At 38.4% G+C, this 23,138-nt stretch overlaps 1 protein-coding gene and 1 pseudogene across 8 annotated transcripts; one reads left to right on the forward strand and one right to left on the reverse strand.

Moving 5' to 3' along the window:
• The window catches only part of LOC137248602 (cysteine desulfurase, mitochondrial-like), a 154,173-nt pseudogene that overhangs the window by 102,777 nt on the left and 28,258 nt on the right, over positions 1-23,138 (forward strand).
• LOC137248054 (succinate--CoA ligase [ADP/GDP-forming] subunit alpha, mitochondrial-like) lies at positions 4,851-23,058 on the reverse strand. Of its 8 annotated transcripts, none has more exons than XR_010952034.1 (6): positions 22,383-22,669; positions 21,914-22,103; positions 21,611-21,837; positions 12,721-12,989; positions 12,418-12,648; positions 4,851-5,243 (listed from the first exon to the last, which is right to left on the reverse strand). XR_010952034.1 is itself a non-coding variant. In XM_067778932.1 (6 exons), exons 1-3 carry the CDS (start codon positions 23,021-23,023, stop codon positions 21,698-21,700), a joined length of 372 nt encoding a protein of 123 aa, XP_067635033.1. In that variant the 5' UTR covers positions 23,024-23,058; the 3' UTR covers positions 4,851-5,243; positions 12,418-12,648; positions 12,721-12,989; positions 21,611-21,697. The 8 variants fall into 8 exon arrangements, 2 of the variants coding, with proteins under 2 accessions (XP_067635033.1, XP_067635034.1); XR_010952032.1 differs by having other exon boundaries at positions 21,611-21,841; XR_010952037.1 differs by having other exon boundaries at positions 21,611-21,841; positions 21,914-22,115.

Here is a 23,138-nt window from a genome sequence, read left to right on the forward strand (position 1 = left end):
TTTCAAACTTCTAATTTAAAAAATTCTCAATTCATTTTACAAATTCTCATATTATCAAGCTTCCATTTTTCAAATTTTCAATTCATTTCACAAATCTTCTATTTGAAATTTCACATTTCTGAATTTTCATTTTCAGTCTTATAGAATGAACTAGATAAGCAAGTTGCATGTAACCAGTAAATTTTGGATTTTTTTGATATAAAACGGTGGTTCCGTGAAAAACCAATTAAGATTTTTTTTGAATAAATTGGTGCGTCCGCGATTACCACATTTCTGAGATTTTTGCCGATTCATACTTATATGCTTTTGAACCAAATTTAAATTAAATTACTTCTTACAGGTTGTTCATATCAATATTTCAGTTTCAATTAAATTTTCCAGTAAATTTGTAAATATATCGTTAGCGAAAATTCACTGCAGATCAGTTCCCTTTTCCAAAATTTGTTTTCTCAACATTTCAGCTTCAATTAAAAATTCCAACATTCAATTAAGTGCTTCATTAATTTCATAGTAGTTTAAACAAATTCTTTTGCTCTTCTTATAACTACATATGTACAACTTTAGAACTAAGCAAGTTCACAAAACTTCAGATTCAGAACCAGATACCGATAAATTAGCTTAAAGCTCCGAAAGGTTAACTTCATCTTCAACCGAAACAGTCACAAACCAGGAAAATAGACCATCTTTGTCGACAGATTTCCCAGGCTTCGAAGTTTCTTCTAGCCAAAATTTAACTTCTTCTAAATAGATTCAAGCCTTAACGATTCAAATAATGTAAAATTAACTTCCACTTATTCTAATTTAATTTCAAATCTAAACGATTCAAATAGTGCAAACGTTGCTTCACCTTCTTCTAATTCAGCTTCAGATCTTAACGATCAAATCATGGCAACACTTGAGCAAAAGAAATCTTTCATCACCATGTGTGCTACTACTATTAGAGAAAACTACAGCGGTGATCCTCTAGCACTTGAGACCTTTATAGACAAAATTAGATTACTTGTGAAGAGTTTGCCGATGAAAATTTAACTGGAACTTTTATAGCATTTTTGAAATCAAAACTTGAGGGTAAGGCCAGTGAAGCAATACCAACGCAAGTAACTTCAGTTAATGAAATTAAAGTAGCTCTACGTAGTAGGATCAAACCAAACAACTCGAAAGTTGTAGCAGGGAAAATAGCAGCGTTGCACGTTAACAATAACAATTATACAGATTTTGTCACAAAAGTTGAAGATTTAGCTGACTCACTTGAGCGGTCTCTTATTATTGAAGGGGTCACTCAAGTGAAAGCTCATGAAATGGCAGTTGAACAAACGGTTAACGTGTGTCGCTTAACCGCAAACGGTAGTTATCGTGGCTTTTACCCAAATCGCAGCTATACTGGTTATAGAAATAATAGTTCATTTTCATACAACGGAAACCGTAACGGTAACAATACTCAGCGATATCGATACGATAACAGAAATAGATACCAAAATAGTAACAATAGTAATACACGTTCAAATTTAAATTCAAATAATAGTAACAATAGAGGTAACAATTCAAGATCGTCAAACCGTAGAGGTATAAATGCAAACGTACGCGCTTTAAACGCGAGTGTCCTCAGGAGCGAACACTGTGGGAGGACGAACTAAGCGAGTAAGTGAGTTTCCCCCACCAATAGGCATCTATTTTTTAAATTAAAATTTTTCAGATTTCATAGAATTACAACTTAACGAGTCACAAAAATTTTGTTCTTTCTTAGCAGATAATCAAGCAGACATTTCCTTAGTAAAAATATCATGTATAGACAGAAATATTTGCTAAAATATAAACGACATTATTAACATTACCGGTGTCACTTCCAAATAAGTTTCTACTTTAGGTAAAATTACCGTAAATTTAAATTTTTCAAACTTTTCTCTTAAACATTCTTTACATGTAGTAAATGAAGACTTTAATATTCCATCCGATGGCATACTGGCTAAAGATTAAAAGTAAATTAATTGACCTTTGCGTAGATTATGCCGACATTTTCGCTCTTGACACGGACAAAATTACTTTAAACCACTTCTACGAGCAAAATTAAAATTGACAGACAACGAGCCGGTATATGTTAAAAACTATCGATTGCCATACTCTCAACGCGAAGAAATAAACCGCCAAGTAAATAAACTGTTAGACAACGATTTGATTGAACCTAGTTACTCTAATTCCAATAGTCCTTTGATTGTGGTCCCAAAGAAGGATGCTAATGGTCAAAAAGCTTATCGTATGTGCGTAGATTTTCGCGTAGTAAACAAAAAACTCTTTGCTGATAAATTCCCACTAGCAAGAGTTCACGATATTTTAGATAATCTAGGTAGGGCAAAGTACTTTTCGACTTTAGACCTTTTTTCGGGATTTCATCAAATCCCCTTGCATCCTGACTCACGTGACATTACTTCCTTCAGCGCCGACCTATGTGCATTTAGATGGAAAGTTCTTCGATTCGGCTTAAATATACCACCAAATTCATTCTCACGAATGATGACCATCACTTTTTCGGGTATACCACCCAATGTCGCATTTTTGTACGTCGACGATATTATCGTCATAGGTTGTAGTGAAACACACCATATTAAAAATCTTTAAAAAGTTTTAAATACTTGTAGGTCTTTCAATCTCAAACTTAACCCAAATAAATGCAACTTTTTACGACCAGAAATTTCTTTTTTAGGGTACAAATGTTCAGTCAAAAGTTTGTTGCCAGACGACTCTAAAATAAACGCAATTAAAAAGTATACAAAACCGACTGATAAAGACGCGGTACGACGATTCGTCGCGTTTGCAAACTATTACAGAAGGTTTATACCAAATTTTGCATCTCTGGCAACGCCACTAAACCGATTAAGCAGAAAAAGAGTTGAATTTGTTTGGGTTGTTGAGTGCGAAAGGGCTCTTTTATCTTTGAAAGCAGCATTACTTCCACCAAAATTACTACAATATCCAGATTTTACAAAACAATTCATTATTACCGTCGATGCTTCAACAACAAGTGTGGCACTATTTTGGGTCAAGAACAGCAAGGCAGTGATTTACCAATTTGTTTCGCTTCTAAAGCATTTAACAAGCAGAGCAGAAAAAACCAGTTATAAAATTTGAACTCTTAGCTATTTACTTCGCAATAAAGCAATTTCGACCATATGCATATGGCACCCATTTTATTGTAAAGTCAGATCATAGACCTCTAGTATACCTTTTCAATATGAAAGACCCATTCTCAAAACTTTCCAGAATAAGGATAGAACTAGCTGATATAATTTCACTATTGTATATTTTAAGGGTAAATCAAACGTTGGCGCTGATGCACTATCGCGCATTACAATCGATGAGATTAAGGAATCGAACAAACATATTTTAACAGTACAGACAAGATCAAAGGCAAAGCGACAAAACGATGAAAACCTTCATAGGAAAACTGACAAAAACGACGAAAAACAACTTACTTTACATGTTTACGGCAAATTTTCATTTAATTTTTCAAAAAAAGTTCCACGGATAAGATCTGAAATTACTTACGATAAATAATATATCAAAAAGTTTAAGAATTATTGCGCATATAAAACATAAAAAACTCGAGTTACTTAGCTTTGAGTTTGTTAACGAAATAATGACTCTAGAGAAACTATTTTCGAGACTAGAATTAGAAGCCAGCAAACGCAAAGTTAAACAAATTGAATGGCCTAAAAACGATTCCTTTTTCAAAAATTTTACTATTACAAATTTAAAAGATATCGGAAATAAAATTTTAAAATCATCAGAAATTATTCTAACAGATCCAGTGGAGACAGTAACAGACGAAGACACAAAACTAAAACTAATAAAAATTGACCGTAACGACCCCATTTCAGGTGGACATTGCGGAATGAAAAATCTTTACTCAAAACTACGAACAAAATTTTATTGGAAGAACATGACTCGTGATATATCGAAATATATTAAAAGTTGTAATGATTGTCTTTTAAACAAGGTTAAACCAAAGAGGATAAATACAATAAGAGCCGTCACTCGTTATTTTGTGGCGAGTATCTCGCTGGAAATTGAAAAAATTGATGCCGAATATTTTCTGAGAGGGACATTTTTAATTGCCTCGCATTTATCCATGCCGTGTAAGCCCCTTGTGCAACTGTGATTTTTGGAAAGAGAATTAAATAAATTAATTAAATACAGTCGAAAATAAACACAAATACCCCACGAAAATGTATAGAAGACATTTATAAACATTCGCCCAAAAAAAAAGTAGCGACTACCTCTCAGTATACATCGAGTAAATGCCAAAAAAATAACGAGTGACGGCTCTTATCGTATTTATCCTCTTTGGTTAAACCAAAAACAAAAGAAAAGCTCGTTTTAACACCAACACCTTGTAAACCATTTGATGTACTACCCTACAAGACAGGTACCCGTTACCTAATCGATTACTTAATCGTTACCAATAACTTGGTCACCAATTATCGTCTTAATGACTTTTACATTGCTGTCGGGAAAAAGGTAACGCATGCGCTCTCTCAAAATAGTGTACGTGTGACTCGCTTTCTCGCTCTTACCTATTGTGTTTTCGACATTCCTTCTCGCTCGATGTTATTTACATTTTTAAGTTACTTCATTAGGTATGTTTTCGTTATCGCTAACCAAAACATATGCAACAACAACAACACGGGTAACTGGCCTATCGGTTACCCGTACCGGTTACCTTCTGTCAATACGCTTTTTATATGAATGAAACGCGTCCCTTTTGTTTAAATAATATTTAATTATGAATAAATTATGTATACAATGGTTTTTACAAATAAATTCCTTAATTTTATAGTAAACCTTACTTATGTGCATATTTATATGTACAAACCACATATGTAAAGACATAAACTCATTCGTAGTCGTACCCTTTCTGAAACAATTTTGAGTTTCGAAGCTCACACTGATGATGCTCAATTTTTCCTGCGCGGGTGGTGTTGTTAGTATCAGTTTGCATAGATATGAGTGTTGTAGATATAATACCGGAATATATGCAGCCCCATTTCGTGCTATCAAAGTCGATTTGCAGGTGATGTTGAGCCTTTGAACTTGACCCTTTCCCATAATATGCGTGGTAGGGCCTTATATGTGATATTAAAAAGGCCGAGGGACAATTGTCGCAGTTTTCTTATAGTTTGAGCAAATGTACGTTCTTCTTACAGCCACAGCTGGAATATTGCTATGCCCATATCGTCAAATCGAATTACCTAGAATGAAAAAGAAACGAATATCAGTAAGGATAGATATTAAGTTTTTAATATAACCGGAAGTGCTTAATAAATACAAGATACTCAAGGGGATTTCAGATAACCAGAATCAGGACCTGTAAAATAAATGCAAGTGAACCTCCACCATGCCAAGGCATCTTCCGGTACCGGGGGTACCCGAAGATTATAACAAGGGATAATTTATAGATGTTGGGGTAATAGATAGTAAATTAGGCGTGCTACAAAAACAAAAACCAATAAATGCAGATGACTGTTTAATCCATTATGCGAAGTTCTTTGAATGGATGTGCAAATTGAAACGGGCAAAGTACTGCTAAAACTGCTTTCCCCGAGTAACCCGGGAACGAATTGATATGACTACGTCTATCCTTCTTTAGCAGCAGTGCCGAGCACCAATTCCCTTTTAGACAGGAAAGTAAACATTTGGTTGTCTGCAAGTTTATCATATGCCAGTACAGAACATACTCGTTTGCTGGATCTGAGCAGTACATCTAATTTTCCGATGTTCTGGGCTCAGCGAGGGTATCCTCCTGAATGGTGCATGTGTACCCTGCTGCCTTGCCTGGCCGCTCACCCAACAACACAAGACACGACGGAACTTGCCTTGCGACACCCAAAGTGCACTCACGCTTCTCATGGCTACAGCGGGTTAGTGGGCTTAGAGTATACCCGTGGTAGCTATGCCTGTCGTAAGAGGCGACTAAAATACCAAATTGATTCAAGGGGTTTTGTAGCGCAATCCTTTCAATGGGTTGCCAGCGCAATATATTGCATCTCCAACCCAATTGTCAACGTCACCTACCCGTGGCGAATCCTGTTTCTTTAACAGCCGAGGCTCTGGCGACCTCATGTTCCTTATGGATCTACATTTGAAGACGCTTAGTTAGCTGACATCGCTTACTTAACCAGTAGATTCTAAAGTAAAAATCAAAACACAAAATATAGGTTAGGTTGAAGTGGCCGGTTCGTGAGGATCTCACATAGACTGAATGAGTCCGTAGTGTTACCAGAAGTTTGTTTTAACGACCAAGCTGAAAACCCTCTCAAGAACCAGGACCTATGTTATAAAAAAACTTCGTCCTCTTGACAAATACTAGAAGCTTCCTAGGACTTAAGCCACTTGCTGCTTCTAGATCTGACAGCTTATCACTCCTAATAGCTGGAGCCTTAGCCTGGCAAGCGCAGGGCACGATATTTCTCAGGGGGCCCGGTATTTCTCGGGGGGCCCGCGATTTAGAGGTACTAAGACATTTTTTTTAATTCAGGAGAGTCTTTAGTTCTTCCATTTGGAAATTTTAAGCCGAATTTCAAAAGCAACGAATATTGATAATGATTTTTTACCTGGTCCCTCGAACAGTAAGGAGACAATAAAAACATCAAACAAAAATATATGTTTACATGAATCCGAAATCGTAAAGTTTTCGTGGTAACACTGATGAAGGTTCGTCTTCAAAAAGCCTTCCAACAATACCACCAACTCTGTATCAAAGCCTAGATTATTTAAACGACTTCGATATCGGTACCGTGAATAATGAGTTTTTGCGATCTGAAGATGTTAACGAAATAATTCGTCGAGGTCATCAAAAGTGCCCTGTTATTTTTCCACGTAATTGTCATGACGAGGCATTTCCTACCTCGTTGTTAAACAGAATCTTGCCAAATGGAGAGAAAGTGGAGCGCCACTGGTTGGTGTGGAGTGCCAGTAGCAATGCTTTTTATTGCCTACCATGTCGTCTGTTAAGCACCAATACTTTAAATCGACCTAAAATTTGTTGTCCTGGCCAATATTCGAAATTCCAGGTATGGAAGAAGCTATACGCTAAACTGCCATCACACGAAAATACTGAAGATCACATTAAATGTTATATTCAATGGCGATCTTTACAAAACCTAATTCGAAAGGAAGCTACAATTGATACACTTATCAATGAACAGCTAATCACTGAAACTCAAAAGTGGAAAGAAATTTTATATAGAATTTTGGACACTATTTTTTTTTCAAAAAGCGAAAGGATGGACATTTTTTGGGCATCTAAGATCTCATAAGCCATTATGATCCGATACTTAGAGATCATTTGGAGAAAGTTAGGATTTCACAATAGCAGCACAAACGTTTACAAGTTCACTATCTTTCCTCAGACATTCAGAACGAGTTTATAGAAATTTGTGCAAAGCATGTGAGGGAAACTATATTAGATCAAGGCAAGAAAGCTAAGTATTTTGCTATTATCGTTGATGCTGTGCTTGATGCTAGTCACGTTGACTACGTTCATTTTGCGCTCACTCCATTTCAATTCGAAAGCAACAAATTTACAATTCCAGAACAGATTTCGGCTTTCGTGAATTGTAACCAAAAAACTGCTCAGAAAATCCCTGATCTAATTTGCCATACATGATTGAAGATTGTCGTGCACAAGGGTACGATAACGGCGCCAATATGAAAGATGCTTACAACGGAGCACTACGTCACATTCTCGACAAAAACTCGAATGATGATTACTCGCCTTGTGCAACCCGCAGCTATGATAGCGTTTTCTTTTCTGGATAAAGTGTTACGCAAGCGTTTTTGTTCTATTCTAAAAAGCAGGCAACGCCTTTACGGGGTATTTCGTTCTTTTGTGAAAATTCTTGCCTGCTCGCAACGCAAAAGCGTTACTTTTTTACCCTGTATAAAATGGCGGTGTGGCAGTGCAACTTTGTGAAACTCTCAATTCGCTCTTAAGTTCCACATATACTCTGTTGATATGAGTGAATTTGGTGAGTTGAAATGTTCTTTGTATGCACTATAAATGTTGACCATTTTCTGAGGTAGGAGTAACTCTATTGTTGTTGTTGTTGTTGTTGTAGCGATAAGGTTGCTCCCCGAAGGCTTTGAGGAGTATTATCGATGTGATGGTCCTTTGCCGGATACAGATCCGGTACGCTCCGGTACCACAGCACCATTAAGGTGCTAGCCCGACCATCTCGGGAACGATTTATGTGACAACATTAAACCTTCAGGCCATCCCCTCCCTCCCCATCCCAAGTTCCATGAGGAGCTTGGGGTCGCCAGAGCCGCGTCTGTTAGTAAAACAGGATTCGCCGCGGATAGGTGAGGTTGACAATTAGGTTTGGGGAAGCTATATATTGCGCTAAATTTGTCGAAAAATACAAGTAGGATATTTCTCAAAGCTTAGAATGTGAAATAGTTCACTTGAAACATATTTACGAAGCAAATTTTGATAAAGGTCTGTCACCATTGGTATTGCTAAATGCCGTCTATTTTCAAAATATGTATACAATTTTAGTGCAGAACGTTCCTTCAGCGTCCTTTCAAGAATGAAAGACTTTCATAGATCGTGTTCATCTAAAGAGCGAGTTTTAGGACTTGCCACGCTTTGTGTTGCATCCGTTTTGGCAAGACAGTTAAATTTTGATATTATTATAAAAAAATTTGCAGCGAAAAAAGCAAGTAAAGCCACTCTTTGATATCCGAACATTCTATATTGAATAATTAAAATTTATAATCATCATTAAATTTATCAGAAATGTATGAAAATGTTACCAAATAACTAGAAAAGATTATTTGAAATAATATGTGGCTGTTAAAAGAGAATTTTATTTCTACGTTACAATAAAATAACACAAATAGTAAATATTCTATGTTAATTTTATTGTCAGCTCTTAGCCAAAAATCATTTAGTTGATGTGGCAAAAATTTTTTTGATGTAATCCATCAATAATGATTTATGAATGAAACGTCATTAATTCACGTTAATGTTGTTGTTGTTGTTGTAGCAATGCTCGCCCCACCCAATAGGCGCGACCGATCACAAATTGTCATCAATATCCTCTAACGGGAGTCCAAGGAAACTTGCCGTTTCAACAGGGGTGGACCATAAGGAAAGGGGTGTTAGAGGCGTTGGTTCCACATTACAATTAAAGAGATGGTTGGTGTCATGTGGGGACACATTGCAAGCAGGGCATACATTTTGTATGTCGGGGTTGATTCTGGATAGGTAAGAGTTTAACCTGTTACAGTATCCAGAACGAAGTTGAGCAAGAGTGACACGCGTTTCCCTGGGGAGTATGCGTTCCTCTTCTGCGAGTTCTGGATATTTTTCTTCAAGTACTGGATTCACCGGGCAATTCCCGACATAAAGGTCCGACGCCTGTCTATGGAGTTCACCAAGGACCTGCTTGTGTTTTTCCGCTTCATACGGCTGGGTTCTCAGGTGCCGTATTTCCTCAAAATGCTTACGGAGATGACTCCTTAGGCCCCTAGGCGGTGCTGGTTCGTCAATCAGATGTCTGTTGGGATGCCCAGGTTTCTGGGTATTCAACAGAAACTGTTTAGTCAGCATCTCATTTCTCTCCCTGATGGGGAGTATTCTCGCCTCATTATGCAGATGGTGTTCTGGGGACATAAGAAGACAGCCCGTGGCGATTCTGAGAGCAGTATTTTGGCAGGCCTGTAGTTTCTTCCAGTGGGTGGTTTTTAGGCTTGGCGACCATATGGGTGACGCGTAGCACGTAATCGGCTGGCTAATTGCTTTGTATGTGGTCAAGAGCGTTTCTTTATCTTTTCCCCAGGTACTGCCAGCAAGGGATTTGAGGATTTTATTACGGCTCTGAATTCTTGGAACAATTGCGGTTGCGTGCGCACCAAAATGTAGATCCTGATCAAACGTCACACCCAAGATTTTGGGGTGTAGGACAGTCGGTAGCGTAGTGCCATCGACGTGGATGTTCAATATGGTCGACATTTGGGGCGTCCATGTTGTAAATAAGGTCGCGGAAGATTTAGTCGGTGACAATGCCAGGTTTCGCGAGGCGAAAAAACTGGAGAGATCAGGCGCTTCCCAAGGCAGTCGGTTCTATGTACCGGAGCGACTCGGGATTTTTCCCGACCAAGGACTGTCAGTTCAGTGTGACCCCATTTTAATTCACGTTAATCAAATGTATTAGTGTATTTTTTATAGGGGGCCCGTAAATTTTTTTAATCCCGGGCCCGGATTTTCTCTCTACGGCCCTGGTTCGAAGACGGCAGAGGGGATTGAAGGCAGAGTCTCCGGACCCAGAGCCAAAATATCAGTACCTCTAAAAGCACATACGAGCAGCTTTCAGGCGGAAGTATTCGCCATATGTTGGTGCGCTAAGCTGAACCTTCAGCGCTGATACTTCAATGAAACCATTGCCATACTCAGTCAGACAGTCAGGCCCCACTAAAGGCAATTGTGGCGTTCGAAATAAAGTCAGCACTGGTCCTTGGGTGCACAACGTAGTACTGTTGCACTGGGTACCAGGCCACAGGGGAGTACATGGTAATGAGCAGGCGGACTCTAGTGTTTAGTTTGTTGCGTCCCTCCCACAAATTATCATCCTCCCAGAAGATCCATGCAGCGGGTCTGCGCCATATTCTCCTCCTCCGGGAAGGTATCGAACCCAATCCGTGTCCTTCTCCTGACCCCGGTCATGAGAAATGGTTTTGCTGCGTTTGCCGGAAAAGAATCTTTTTAGGACGGTCATACTCTTGTCAGTGTGTCACGTGCAAGGGATGGTTGCATCGGACAGGTTGCTCTGGGTTTGATCCCAAAACCCGACGTCCTCGTAACTTTTACAAATCTTTTGTGGCTTCTTGTTGTTCACGCCCTCATTACATTATGAGAAAATACGGCACCTGAGAACACAGCCGCATGAAGCTGAAAAATGCAAGCAGGTCCTGAGTGAACTCCACAAACAGGCGTCGGACCTCTATGCCAGGAATTGCCCGGTGAATCCTGTAGTCAAACAAAAAACTAGCAGAGTAGGAACGCACTCTCCCTAAGGAAACGGGAGTCACTCTAGCCCAACCTCGATCTGGATACTGGAACAGGTTAAACTCTTACCTATCCAGAATCAACTCCGACATACAAAACATATGTCCTGCTTATAATGTGTCCCCACATGACATCAACCATCTCTTTAGCTGTATTGTGGAATCAACGCCTCTAACACTCCTCTCATTATGGTCCACCCCTGTTGAAAATTTCTGTTTCCTTGGACTCCCGTTAGAGGACATTGATGACAATTTGTGATCTGTCGCACCTATTGGATGGGGCGAAGCACTGCTACAACAAGAGCAGGCAGACAACCCGGAAAGAGAGGCAGGAACTGCATGACCCATCGATCCCGAGCCGTTCCTGTCAGTTGGCTCACAGGGGCATTTATTAGGAGAAGGGGGGAAAAGAGAGAAGAACACTGGAGCAATACGCCACCTTTGAGACAATCTAAGTTACTGTTAGGAAGTTATAGCACAAGTCGCTACAGGGCAATAATAGACCTATCGAAAGATAACCGAAGAATCCCAAGAGCTTTCTTACAGGGCATTATAGACTGAGCAGCTGTATGCAGAAAGTGGGCATACTATCGAATAACACATGCCGATTTTGTGATCGATCAGCAGACGGCGGACCATATCCTCCAAGAATACGAAGCAATCTCAAAACGTAGGGCTAAGTTTATGGGCCCACCATGGCCAGTGCATTCCCACATTTAATCCCTCAAGACAAGAACTCTGCTAGGGTTCATCAAAGAAGTCGGCTACGATGAAGTGCTGTGAAGGAGATGTGCAAGTTACTGTGCAATCCTCAACAAATTATCTATCTACGTTCCGGTAACAAGCACCATTGAGGTACTAACCCGACCATCTCCGGACCTATTGATATGACTACATTGAACCTTCTAGGGATTGAATATTAATAATGACCGCAATGCGAAAGTCGGCTAAAATTTACCATTCTCCATGGAATGCTACATATATAACTTCCCACGTTTTGAATCAGTAATGAAAAGAGCAAAATTTACTAAAATTTTAACTGGTTGTGGGTAAGGTGTTGATGTCCTCTCTTAACGCAATGTAATGGCAACGGCGACGCAGCGAAAATAATAAAAATCCTATAAATCTACTGATCATAATTAATTAATCCCTCCCTTTCTATGCAGTTGTATGCATACATACATATGGGTTTTGTTCTCCAAACGCTATTTAAAGAAATCAATTGATATTTACATGAACTTTGAACTCTTTGGTATTTGCCTCCTTCAGTTGATTATCAACAAAAGCATGACAAATTATCACTAACAAATTCATACATGTTGTTTATATATTTAATATGGTAGGCAATTTACTTACCCTTTCTGGTGCGATGTACCTGGACAATCGGGCCTGACTAGACGAAATTTATTTTGCTTTAACATAGTGTGCTTAATACGAACCATATCATGTGAGGGCACAATTTCGATTATGCAACCAATCAAAGAAATGTCGTGCTAGTAAGACTGCTATGATAGTAGCAGCAGCTCCCGGTGTCGGCACATAAACAACAGTAGCATGCGGATCAGTTGCATTTTTTGCTTCGGCTACCTATTCAATTTTAATTCACATTACATTATCTACTATTGCAATTTTTAATCAATACAAATCAATATAAATTACCGAAGCAAATACTGGCAAACCAAGATGCGTAGTTCCACCCTTTTTTGGGAAAATACATCCAACCAATTTTGTACCGTATTCCAAAGCATGTTGGCAAAGCAAGATGCGTAGTTCCACCCTTTTTTGGGAAAATACATCCAACCAATTTTGTACCGTATTCCAAAGCATGTTGGTTGTGGAAAGTACCTTGTTTACCGGTAAATCCTTGGCAAATAACACGTGAATCTGCATTTAATTGTAGGTTTCTTGTTGTTTTGGCATATCCTGAGCTGAATCGCACCCCGGCAGAGATGATATATATTAGAATAATATTACATTTCTTTTATTATTTAAAAATACACATACGTATGAATGAAAAGCAGAGAGTAAATAATGTTGCTTTGGTTGTAGCGATAAGGACCCTCCCCGGGAGCGATTTAGTATGACCACCTGAAACCTTCTAGGCCATCCCGTCGATTCTATACAACTTTCAGATTCTAAAAACGGATCTCGACACGCGTCTTTTGATACCACCTTTGTTTAGGTTGTGAACTGTCTTGAAAACGTTACCTTTTTTAGTTTTGGAAATCGAATCTTCCAATTCCAATTGGTGGCAAGAGGACTTGGCTGCCTCTAGTTAATGCGCCAGGTTAATTTAGAAGTGCCTAAACAGCTAACACACGTCACACCTAAGAGCCCGTAGCACAAGCACTTTTTTAGTTTTTTAGTTTAATTACCACAATTATAGTTTTTCATCGTTTTAAAATGTTTCCCGGAATAATTAATAAATTGTCGTATTAAGATGACACTGTCATTTCGATGACAGCAAGAAACGGCGATGTGTTAGTGGAGAGCGAAAAAAGCTTTGAATGTGTGAGTGAACTGGTTACCTCCGTCTTGTAGGGTAGTCATGATACAATAGGAACTCTTCCTGAGTTCAAAAACCGTAACAAGTTCGCAGTTACCATGATTTGCGACATGACCAAATATCTGGTAACAGTTGCTATACCAAACAAATCAGCAAAAACAATTGCTTCAGCAATTTTCGAAAAATTTAGTTTAACCACGGCGTAATGAACGCCATAAAATCAGATTTAGGCACAGAATTCAAAATTGAATTATTTGAGGAATTAACTAAACTTTTAAATAGTAAACATAATTTTTTAACTGCATACCATCACGAACCTGTTGTTACAATTGAATGTAATCATAGAGTTTTTAATGAATATTTACGTGCATATTAAACACAACTTTTTATGATTGGGTTATTTATTTAGAATACTTTACTTTCCTACACAATACAAAACTAGCACAGTTTTCGACAATAATTTTCTCCCTTCGAATTGCAAAAGGAAAAAAATGACCCACTTTATAACGCCGAAAACTATGCTAAAGAGATTAAATTTAGAATGCAAAAAACACATGAAATGGCAAAAAATTTAACAATTAAAAATAAAATACAAAGCAAAACTTTTTATGATAAAACGGCTCGTCCGTTAACTATTAAAATAGGCGATAAAGTTCTTTTGCAAAAAGAACCACGCCACAAACATGAAAATATATACCAAGGTCCGTTCGTTTTAATCAAAATTAATGACCCTAATGTTATAATTTTTGATGAGGTAACAAGAAAAAAAAACTGTACACAAAACAAGAATAAATAAAATTGAATAATAACTATTAGTTTATATTAAATTCATGATGTACATAAAATATTATACAAACAGCCAAGCGAAACTATTTTCTAATAAATACGTATACATATATTTGTTAAGATAAATGTAGAAGAAGAAACTTCATATACCAACTTATTTATATATTTATATAAAAGAGAAGGAAAACAAAACATAAAATGGAAAATACAAAAATCACTAATGTAATATTAATACGTATACAAGCTCACCTGCGGATGCCAGCATAGTTACATAGGACAAACAGGACGGCAAATAAGAACAAGGTTCAGAGAACATATTAGAGATTACAACAAAAAAATACGGAATCCAAACATTATACCCGAGTCTAACTTCGCGAATCACATGGTCGAGAATGAATGTTCCCCAGCAAACATCAATAAAACAGTTAGGGTTCTTCACATACAGGAAAAGGGCCGACGTCTCAACGTACTCGAAAACATGGAAATCTACAAACAGAAAACATTCGACGGTAGAATAATAAACGAACAGATAAACACAATTTCTGACACAATATTTGAGCCTTTAAAACTTGTTTACAGGAAACAACTTAATCACACAGGTACAGCAGACAAACACACAACAACAAATAAACACAAAACAATTAACACACCAAAACAAAAAATCGACAAAGAAGGTCAAACGACTAAAATCACAGATTTCTACCTACCCCAGTCAGCCACACAAATCGATTAGTAAACCACCCTCGGTTCTAAATGAACACACAGCACATACAAATAACTAAATATACACAAACATCAATTTGACAATACCTGCTCATATACCTACGAACTATAAATACAGGACAAACGACAACAACAGATCAGAACGAAAATCGACACTGACGATGGCACAACGCCGAAACCGGTTTGTCTCAAAACCAAATTTGACAAGGGATGACGGAAAATCGTTCCAATATACATCATTAACGACTTTAAGTATAGGTAACAAAAAAAAATGTAAAATTGCTTCGAATGAACGAATTTCAAAAAAGGTAGGCGCACCTAATATATTCGTTCGTTCCAGCCAATTCATAAATGCAAAAGAGGAATGTGGCAAAGGTGATCCTTTAGGCAAATTCCTCTTTTTCAAAGCAAGGGCGATATAAGGAAAAATAATCATATGTTATAATGTAGTTTATGTGCGTGGAGCTTTAGTTGTATTTGACAGGCGCGGGCAGTTGGCAACATTAATGCTGCTGATCTGCCGACCCTTGGCAATTTCGGCGAAAGACCGTGTCCAGCCTCCCTGCGTCCTGGCCCTTTTCGGTGCCATGGGGTTGGATTTATCCACGGGCCGCTGGCGTTTCGAGGTTTCATCACTCTCGACTAAAACTTTTAAAATTACTTGAACTAAAAAATTAAAAATAAATAATAATTTGAAAAAACTAAAAAAACACGCTTTTATGGAAAAACCGAACTAAAAAATAGAAAATAATTTTCAATTAAAAAGAGTTTATATAACGGTAGTAGGAGGTGAAACAATCGTTTATAGTTAATCATCTAAAAATAAAATTATAATAAAATTTAAGTTATTAACAGAATAATTTAATTCACAGTAAAAAGGCCTTTATTAAAGTACTTCAGAGTAACACTACTATTTCTCGCCAGATAGCGTCTTAAATCAAACTGATTGGCGTGCCTCTACTGTTGCTGCCTTTTATACTCTGTGATTTCTCGTTCGCATACTCCTCGGCGCTTCCATTTCTATAATTTACTAGTTGGTTATCAGCTGTACAATTACTACGTTTATAGCTTCTCATAGGCGCGTGTATATGTGAGCACAATTATAATTGCATACTTTTGGGAGCATCTCAGATAAGATATCTTCACGTGTTTGTGCGTCTCTTCTCCGCTGCGTGTACTTACATATGAGTAGACATAATGATTGATTTATTAATGTGCATACAATTCACTACTTAGCACCGGCTTAGAGATGATAGTATCCCTTAGTGTTGCTAATATTCGTCGCACTGCCCTCCACCTAAGCCTGATCGTTCCGATCAGACGAATCTCTCGATCTAAACGCTGCCAGCCTTTCTAAATGAACCAATTTCAGTTTGGCTCGTGGTTTGCCAATGTTAACGAAATAATTCGTCGAGGTCATCAAAAGTGCCCTGTTATTTTTCCACGTGATTGTCATGACGAGGCATTTCCTACCTCGTTGTTAAACAGAATCTTGCCAAATGGAGAGAAAGTGGAGAGCCACTGGTTGGTGTGGAGTGCCAGTAGCAATGCTTTTTATTGCCTACCATGCCGTCTGTTAGGCACCAATACTTTAAATCGACCTAAAATTTGTTGTCCTGGCCAATATTCGAAATTCCAGGTACGCTAAACTGCCATCACACGAAAATACTGAAGATCACATTAAATGTTATATTCAATGGCGATCTTTACAAAACCTAATTCGAAAGGAAGCTACAATTGATACACTTATCAATGAACAGCTAATCACTGAAACTCAAAAGTGGAAAGAAATTTTATATAGAATTTTGGACACTATTTTTTTTTTCAAAAAGCGAAAGGATGGACATTTTTTGGGCATCTAAGATCTCATAAGCCATTATGATCCGATACTTAGAGATCATTTGGAGAAAGTTAGGATTTCACAATAGCAGCACAAATGTTTACAAGTTCACTATCTTTCCTCAGACATTCAGAACGAGTTTATAGAAATTTGTGCAAAGCATGTGAGGGAAACTATATTAGATCAAGGCAAGAAAGCTAAGTATTTTGCTATTATCGTTGATGATGTGCTTGATGCTAGTCACGTTGACTACGTTCATTTTGCGCTCACTCCATTTCAATTCGAAAGCAACAAATTTACAATTCTAGAACAGATTTTGGCTTTCGTGAATTGTAACCAAAAAACTGCTCAGAAAATCCCTGATCTAATTTGCCATACATGATTGAAGATTGTCGTGCACAAAGGTACGATAACGGCGCCAATATGAAAGATGCTTACAACGGAGCACTACGTCACATTCTCGACAAAAACTCGAATGCTGATTACTCGCCTTGTGCAACCCGCAGCTATGATAGCGTTTTCTTTTCTGGATAAAGTGTTACGCAAGCGTTGTTGTTCTATTCTAAAAAACAGGCAACGCCTTTACGGGGTATTTCGTTCTTTTGTGAAAATTCTTGCCTGCTCGCAACGCAAAAGCGTTACTTTTTTACCCTGTATAAAATGGCGGTGTGGCAGTGCAACTTTGTGAAACTCTCAATTCGCTCTTAAGTTCCACATATACTCTGTTGATATGAGTGAATTTGGTGAGTTGAAATGTTCTTTGTATGCACTATAAATGTTGACCATTTTCTGGGGTAGGAGTAACTCTATTGTTGTTGTTGTTGTTGTAGCGATAAGGTTGCTCCCCGAAGGCTTTGAGGAGTATTATCGATGTGATGGTCCTTTGCCGGATACAGATCCGGTACGCTCCGGTACCACAGCACCATTAAGGTGCTAGCCCGACCATCTCGGGAACGATTTATGTGACCACATTAAACCTTCAGGCCATCCCCTCCCTCCCTATCCCAAGTTCCATGAGGAGCTTGGGTCGTCATAGCCGCGTCTATTAGTAAAACAGGATTCGCCGCGGATAGGTGAGATTGACAATTAGGTTTGGGGAAGCTATATATTGCGCTGGCAACCTGCAGGGTTGCGCTACACAGCCCCTGGAATCTGATATTTTAGTCCCCGCTAACGCATAAGACAGGCATACCTACAGCGGGTATATTCTGACCCCCTAACCCGATGGGGTAGAGTATTACCATTTACTTAGGCAACAATTTATTTCAGAAAAGAAAACGCTATCAATTTATGTGGTGTTGATGCTGCAGAATGTTGTACGGCTGCAATTATTTTCTTCGGCAGCACTCCACAACGATGTGACATCCTCAAAAAAAATGTACCTAGCTCTCTTCATAGTCTTTCAGCCAAAAGCCAAATTTGACTACGCAAGCATACGGCGATGTTACCGGCATTCTCAAGTACATCAACAAGTTCGAATGTATCTTGCTGTCCTCAATTTGGTTCAAACCCCTACCATTAATGAAAGAAGCGTGGTCCTCCAAGCGAGAGACGCCACCACAGATGTTGAGGTCCGACATCTAGATGTCTTATTAGCTGATTTGAAGCTGATCAGGAACCAATGGGAAACAATTTTAAACAAATGCAAAACAGTTGCTATTCAATTGAACATCTCGCCAAAGTTTCCGGACATTCGAAAGAGAAAACCCAAAAGGCGTTCTGAAGATAATTTAAATTAGATGATTACGGATGATTCAGAGTCTGATTTCAAAAACAATACATTCTTAGTGATCGTTGATTCGGTAATCACTGGCATTACTGAACGATTTGCAGCTATGAGAAATTTGAACGAAAAGTTTTCCTTTTTGTGGCAATTTAAGACATGGATGAAACTACGGTTCGGGCGAGCGCAGTAAAATTTGTCGAAAAATACAAGTAGGATATTTCTCAAAGCTTAGAATGTGAAATAGTTCACTTGAAACATATTTACGAAGCAAATTTTGATAAAGGTCTGTCACCATTGGTATTGCTAAATGCCGTCTATTTTCAAAATATGTATACAATTTTAGTGCAGAACGTTCTTCAGCGTCCTTTCAAGAATGAACGCTTTGTGTTGCATCCGTTTTGGCAAGACAGTTAAATTTTGATATTATTATAAAAAATTTTGCAGCGAAAAAAGCAAGTAAAGCCACTCTTTGATATCCGAACATTCTATATTGAATAATTAAAATTTATAATCATCATTAAATTTATCAGAAATGTATGAAAATGTTACCAAATAACTAGAAAAGATTATTTGAAATAATATGTGGCTGTTAAAAGAGAATTTTATTTCTAAAAATAACACAAATAGTAAATATTCTATGTTAATTTTATTGTCAGCTCTTAGCCAAAAATCATTTAGTTGATGTGGCAAAAATTTTTTTTATGTAATCCATCAATAATGATTTATGAATGAAACGTCATTAATTCACGTTAATCAAATGTATTAGTGGATTTTTTATAGGGGGCCCGTAAATTTTTTTAATCCCGGGCCCGGATTTTCTCTCTACGGCCCTGGTTCGAAGACGCCAGAGGGGATTGAAGGCAAAGTCTCCGGACCCAGAGCCAAAATATCAGTACCTCTAAAAGCACATACGAGCAGCTTTCAGGCGGAAGTATTCGCCATATGTTGGTGCGCTAAGCTGAACATTCAGCGCTGATACTCCAATGAAACAATTGCCATACTCAGTCAGACAGTCAGGCCCAACTAAAGGCAATTGTGGCGTTCGAAATAAAGTCAGCACTGGTCCTTGGGTGCACAACGTAGTACTGTTGCACTGGGTACCAGGCCACAGGGGAGTACATGGTAATGAGCAGGCGGACTCTAGTGTTTAGTTTGTTGCGTCCCTCCCACAAATTATCATCCTCCCACAAGATCCATGCAGCGGGTCTGCGCCATACTCTCCTCCTCCGGGAAGGTATCGAACCCAATCCGTGTCCTTCTCCTGACCCCGGTCATGAGAAATGGTTTTGCTGCGTTTGCCGGAAAAGAATCTATTTAGGACGGTCATACTCTTGTCAGTGTGTCACGTGCAAGGGATGGTTGCATCGGACAGGTTGCTCTGGGCTTGATCCCAAAACCCGACGTCCTCGTAACTTTTACAAATCTTTTGTGGCTTCTTGTTCACGCCCTCATTACATTATGAGAAAATACGGCACCTGAGAACACAGCCGCATGAAGCTGAAAAATGCAAGCAGGTCCTGAGTGAACTCCACAAACAGGCGTCGGATCTCTATGCCAGGAATTTCCCGGTGAATCCTGTACTCAAAGAAAAAAACTAGCAGAGTAGGAACGCACTCTCCCTAAGGAAACGGGAGTCACTCTAGCCCAACCTCGATCTGGATACTGGAACAGGTTAAACTCTTACCTATCCAGAATCAACCCCGACATACAAAACATATGTCCTGCTTATAATGTGTCCCCACATGACATCAACCATCTCTTTAGCTGTATTGTGGAATCAACGCCTCTAACACTCCTCTCATTATGGTCCACCCCTGTTGAAAATGTCTGTTTCCTTGGACTCCCGTTAGAGGACATTGATGACAATTTGTGATCTGTCGCACCTATTGGGTGGGCCGAAGCACTGCTACAACAAGAGCAGGCAGACAACCGGAAAGAGAGGCAGGAACTGCATGACCCATCGATCCCGATCCGTTCCTGTCAGTTGGCTCACAGGGGCATTTATTAGGAGAAGGGGGGAAAGAGACAAGAACACTGGAGCAATACGCCACCTTTGAGACAATCTAAGTTACTGTTAGGAAGTTATAGCACAAGTCGCTACAGGGCAATAATAGACCTATCGAAAGATAACCGAAGAATCCCAAGAGCTTTCTTACAGGGCATTATAGACTGAGCAGCTGTATGCAGAAAGTGGGCATACTATCGAATAACACATGCCGATTTTGTGATCGATCAGCAGACGGCGGACCATATCCTCCAAGAATACGAAGCAATCTCAAAACGTAGGGCTAAGTTTATGGGCCCACCATGGCCAGTGCATTCCCACATTTAATCCCTCAAGCCAAGAACTCTGCTAGGGTTCATCAAAGAAGTCGGCTACGATGAAGTGCTGTGAAGGAGATGTGCAAGTTACTGTGCAATCCTCAATAAATTATCTATCTACGTTCCGGTAACAAGCACCATTGAGGTACTAACCCGACCATCTCCGGACCTATTGATATGACTACATTGAACCTTCTAGGGATTGAATATTAATAATGACCGCAATGCGAAAGTCGGCTAAAATTTACCATTCTCCATGGAATGCTACATATATAACTTCCCACGTTTTGAATCAGTAATGAAAAGAGCAAAATTTACTAAAATTTTAACTGGTTGTGGGTAAGGTGTTGATGTCCTCTCTTAACGCAATGTAATGGCAACGGCGACGCAGCGAAAATAATAAAAATCCTATAAATCTACTGATCATAATTAATTAATCCCTCCCTTTCTATGCAGTTGTATGCATACATACATATGGGTTTTGTTCTCCAAACGCTATTTAAAGAAATCAATTGATATTTACATGAACTTTGAACTCTTTGGTATTTGCCTCCTTCAGTTGATTATCAACAAAAGCATGACAAATTATCACTAACAAATTCATACATGTTGTTTATATATTTAATATGGTAGGCAATTTACTTACCCTTTCTGGTGCGATGTACCTGGACAATCGGGCCTGACTAGACGAAATTTATTTTGCTTTAACATAGCGTGCTTAATACGAACCATATCATGTGAGGGCACAATTTCGATTATGCAACCAATCAAAGAAATGTCGTGCTAGTAAGACTGCTATGATAGTAGCAGCAGCTCCCGGTGTCGGCACATAAACAACAGTAGCATGCGGATCAGTTGCATTTTTTGCTTCGGCTACCTATTCAATTTTAATTCACATTACATTATCTACTATTGCAATTTTTAATCAATACAAATCAATATAAATTACCGAAGCAAATACTGGCAAACCAAGATGCGTAGTTCCACCCTTTTTTGGGAAAATACATCCAACCAATTTTGTACCGTATTCCAAAGCATGTTGGTTGTGGAAAGTACCTTGTTTACCGGTAAATCCTTGGCAAATGACACGTGAATCTGCATTTAATTGTAGGTTTCTTGTTGTTTTGGCATATCCTGAGCTGAATCGCACCCTGGCAGAGATGATATATATTAGAATAATATAACATTTTTTTATTATTTAAAAATACACATACGTATGAATGAAAAGCAGAGAGTAAATAATGTTGCTTTGGTTGTAGCGATAAGGACCCTCCCCGGGAGCGATTTAGTATGACCACCTGAAACCTTCTAGGCCATCCCGTCGATTCTATACAACTTTCAGATTCTAAAAACGGATCTCGACACGCGTCTTTTGATACCACCTTTGTTTAGGTTGTGAACTGTCTTGAAAACGTTACCTTTTTTAGTTTTGGAAATCGAATCTTCCAATTCCAATTGGTGGCAAGAGGACTTGGCTGCCTCTAGTTAATGCGCCAGGTTAATTTAGAAGTGCCTAAACAGCTAACACACGTCACACCTAAAAGCCCGTAGCACAAGCACTTTTTTAGTTTTTTAGTTTAATTACCACAATTATAGTTTTTCATCGTTTTAAAATGTTTCCCGGAATAATTAATAAATTGTCGTATTAAGATGACGCTGTCATTTCGATGACAGCAAGAAACGGCGATGTGTTAGTGGAGAGCGAAAAAAGCTTTGAATGTGTGAGTGAACTGGTTACCTCCGTCTTGTAGGGTAGTCATGATACAATAGGAACTCTTCCTGAGTTCAAAAACCGTAACAAGTTCGCAGTTACCATGATTTGCGACATGACCAAATATCTGGTAACAGTTGCTATACCAAACAAATCAGCAAAAACAATTGCTTCAGCAATTTTCGAAAAATTTATTTTAACCACGGCGTAATGAACGCCATAAAATCAGATTTAGGCACAGAATTTAAAATTGAATTATTTGAGGAATTAACTAAACTTTTAAATAGTAAACATAATTTTTTAACTGCATACAATCACGAACCTGTAGTTACAATTGAATGTAATCATAGAGTTTTTAATGAATATTTACGTGCATATTAAACACAACTTTTTATTATTGGGTTATTTATTTAGAATACTTTACTTTCCTACACAATACAAAACTAGCACAGTTTTCGACAAT

This window comes from Eurosta solidaginis, chromosome 4, assembly GCF_040869045.1.
Source record: "Eurosta solidaginis isolate ZX-2024a chromosome 4, ASM4086904v1, whole genome shotgun sequence".
Classification (NCBI taxonomy): Eukaryota; Metazoa; Arthropoda; class Insecta; order Diptera; family Tephritidae; genus Eurosta; species Eurosta solidaginis.

Coding starts and splice junctions, on each gene's coding strand:
- LOC137248054 (XM_067778933.1), bottom strand. CDS start 23,023: ATGATTACATTCAATTGTAACTACAG. Junction 22,116..22,997: donor ACATTCAATTGTAACTACAG/GTTCGTGATTGT, acceptor CATCTCTGCCAG/GGTGCGATTCAGCTCAGGAT. Junction 21,842..21,913: donor GTTTGCCAGTATTTGCTTCG/GTAATTTATATT, acceptor AAAATTGAATAG/GTAGCCGAAGCAAAAAATGC.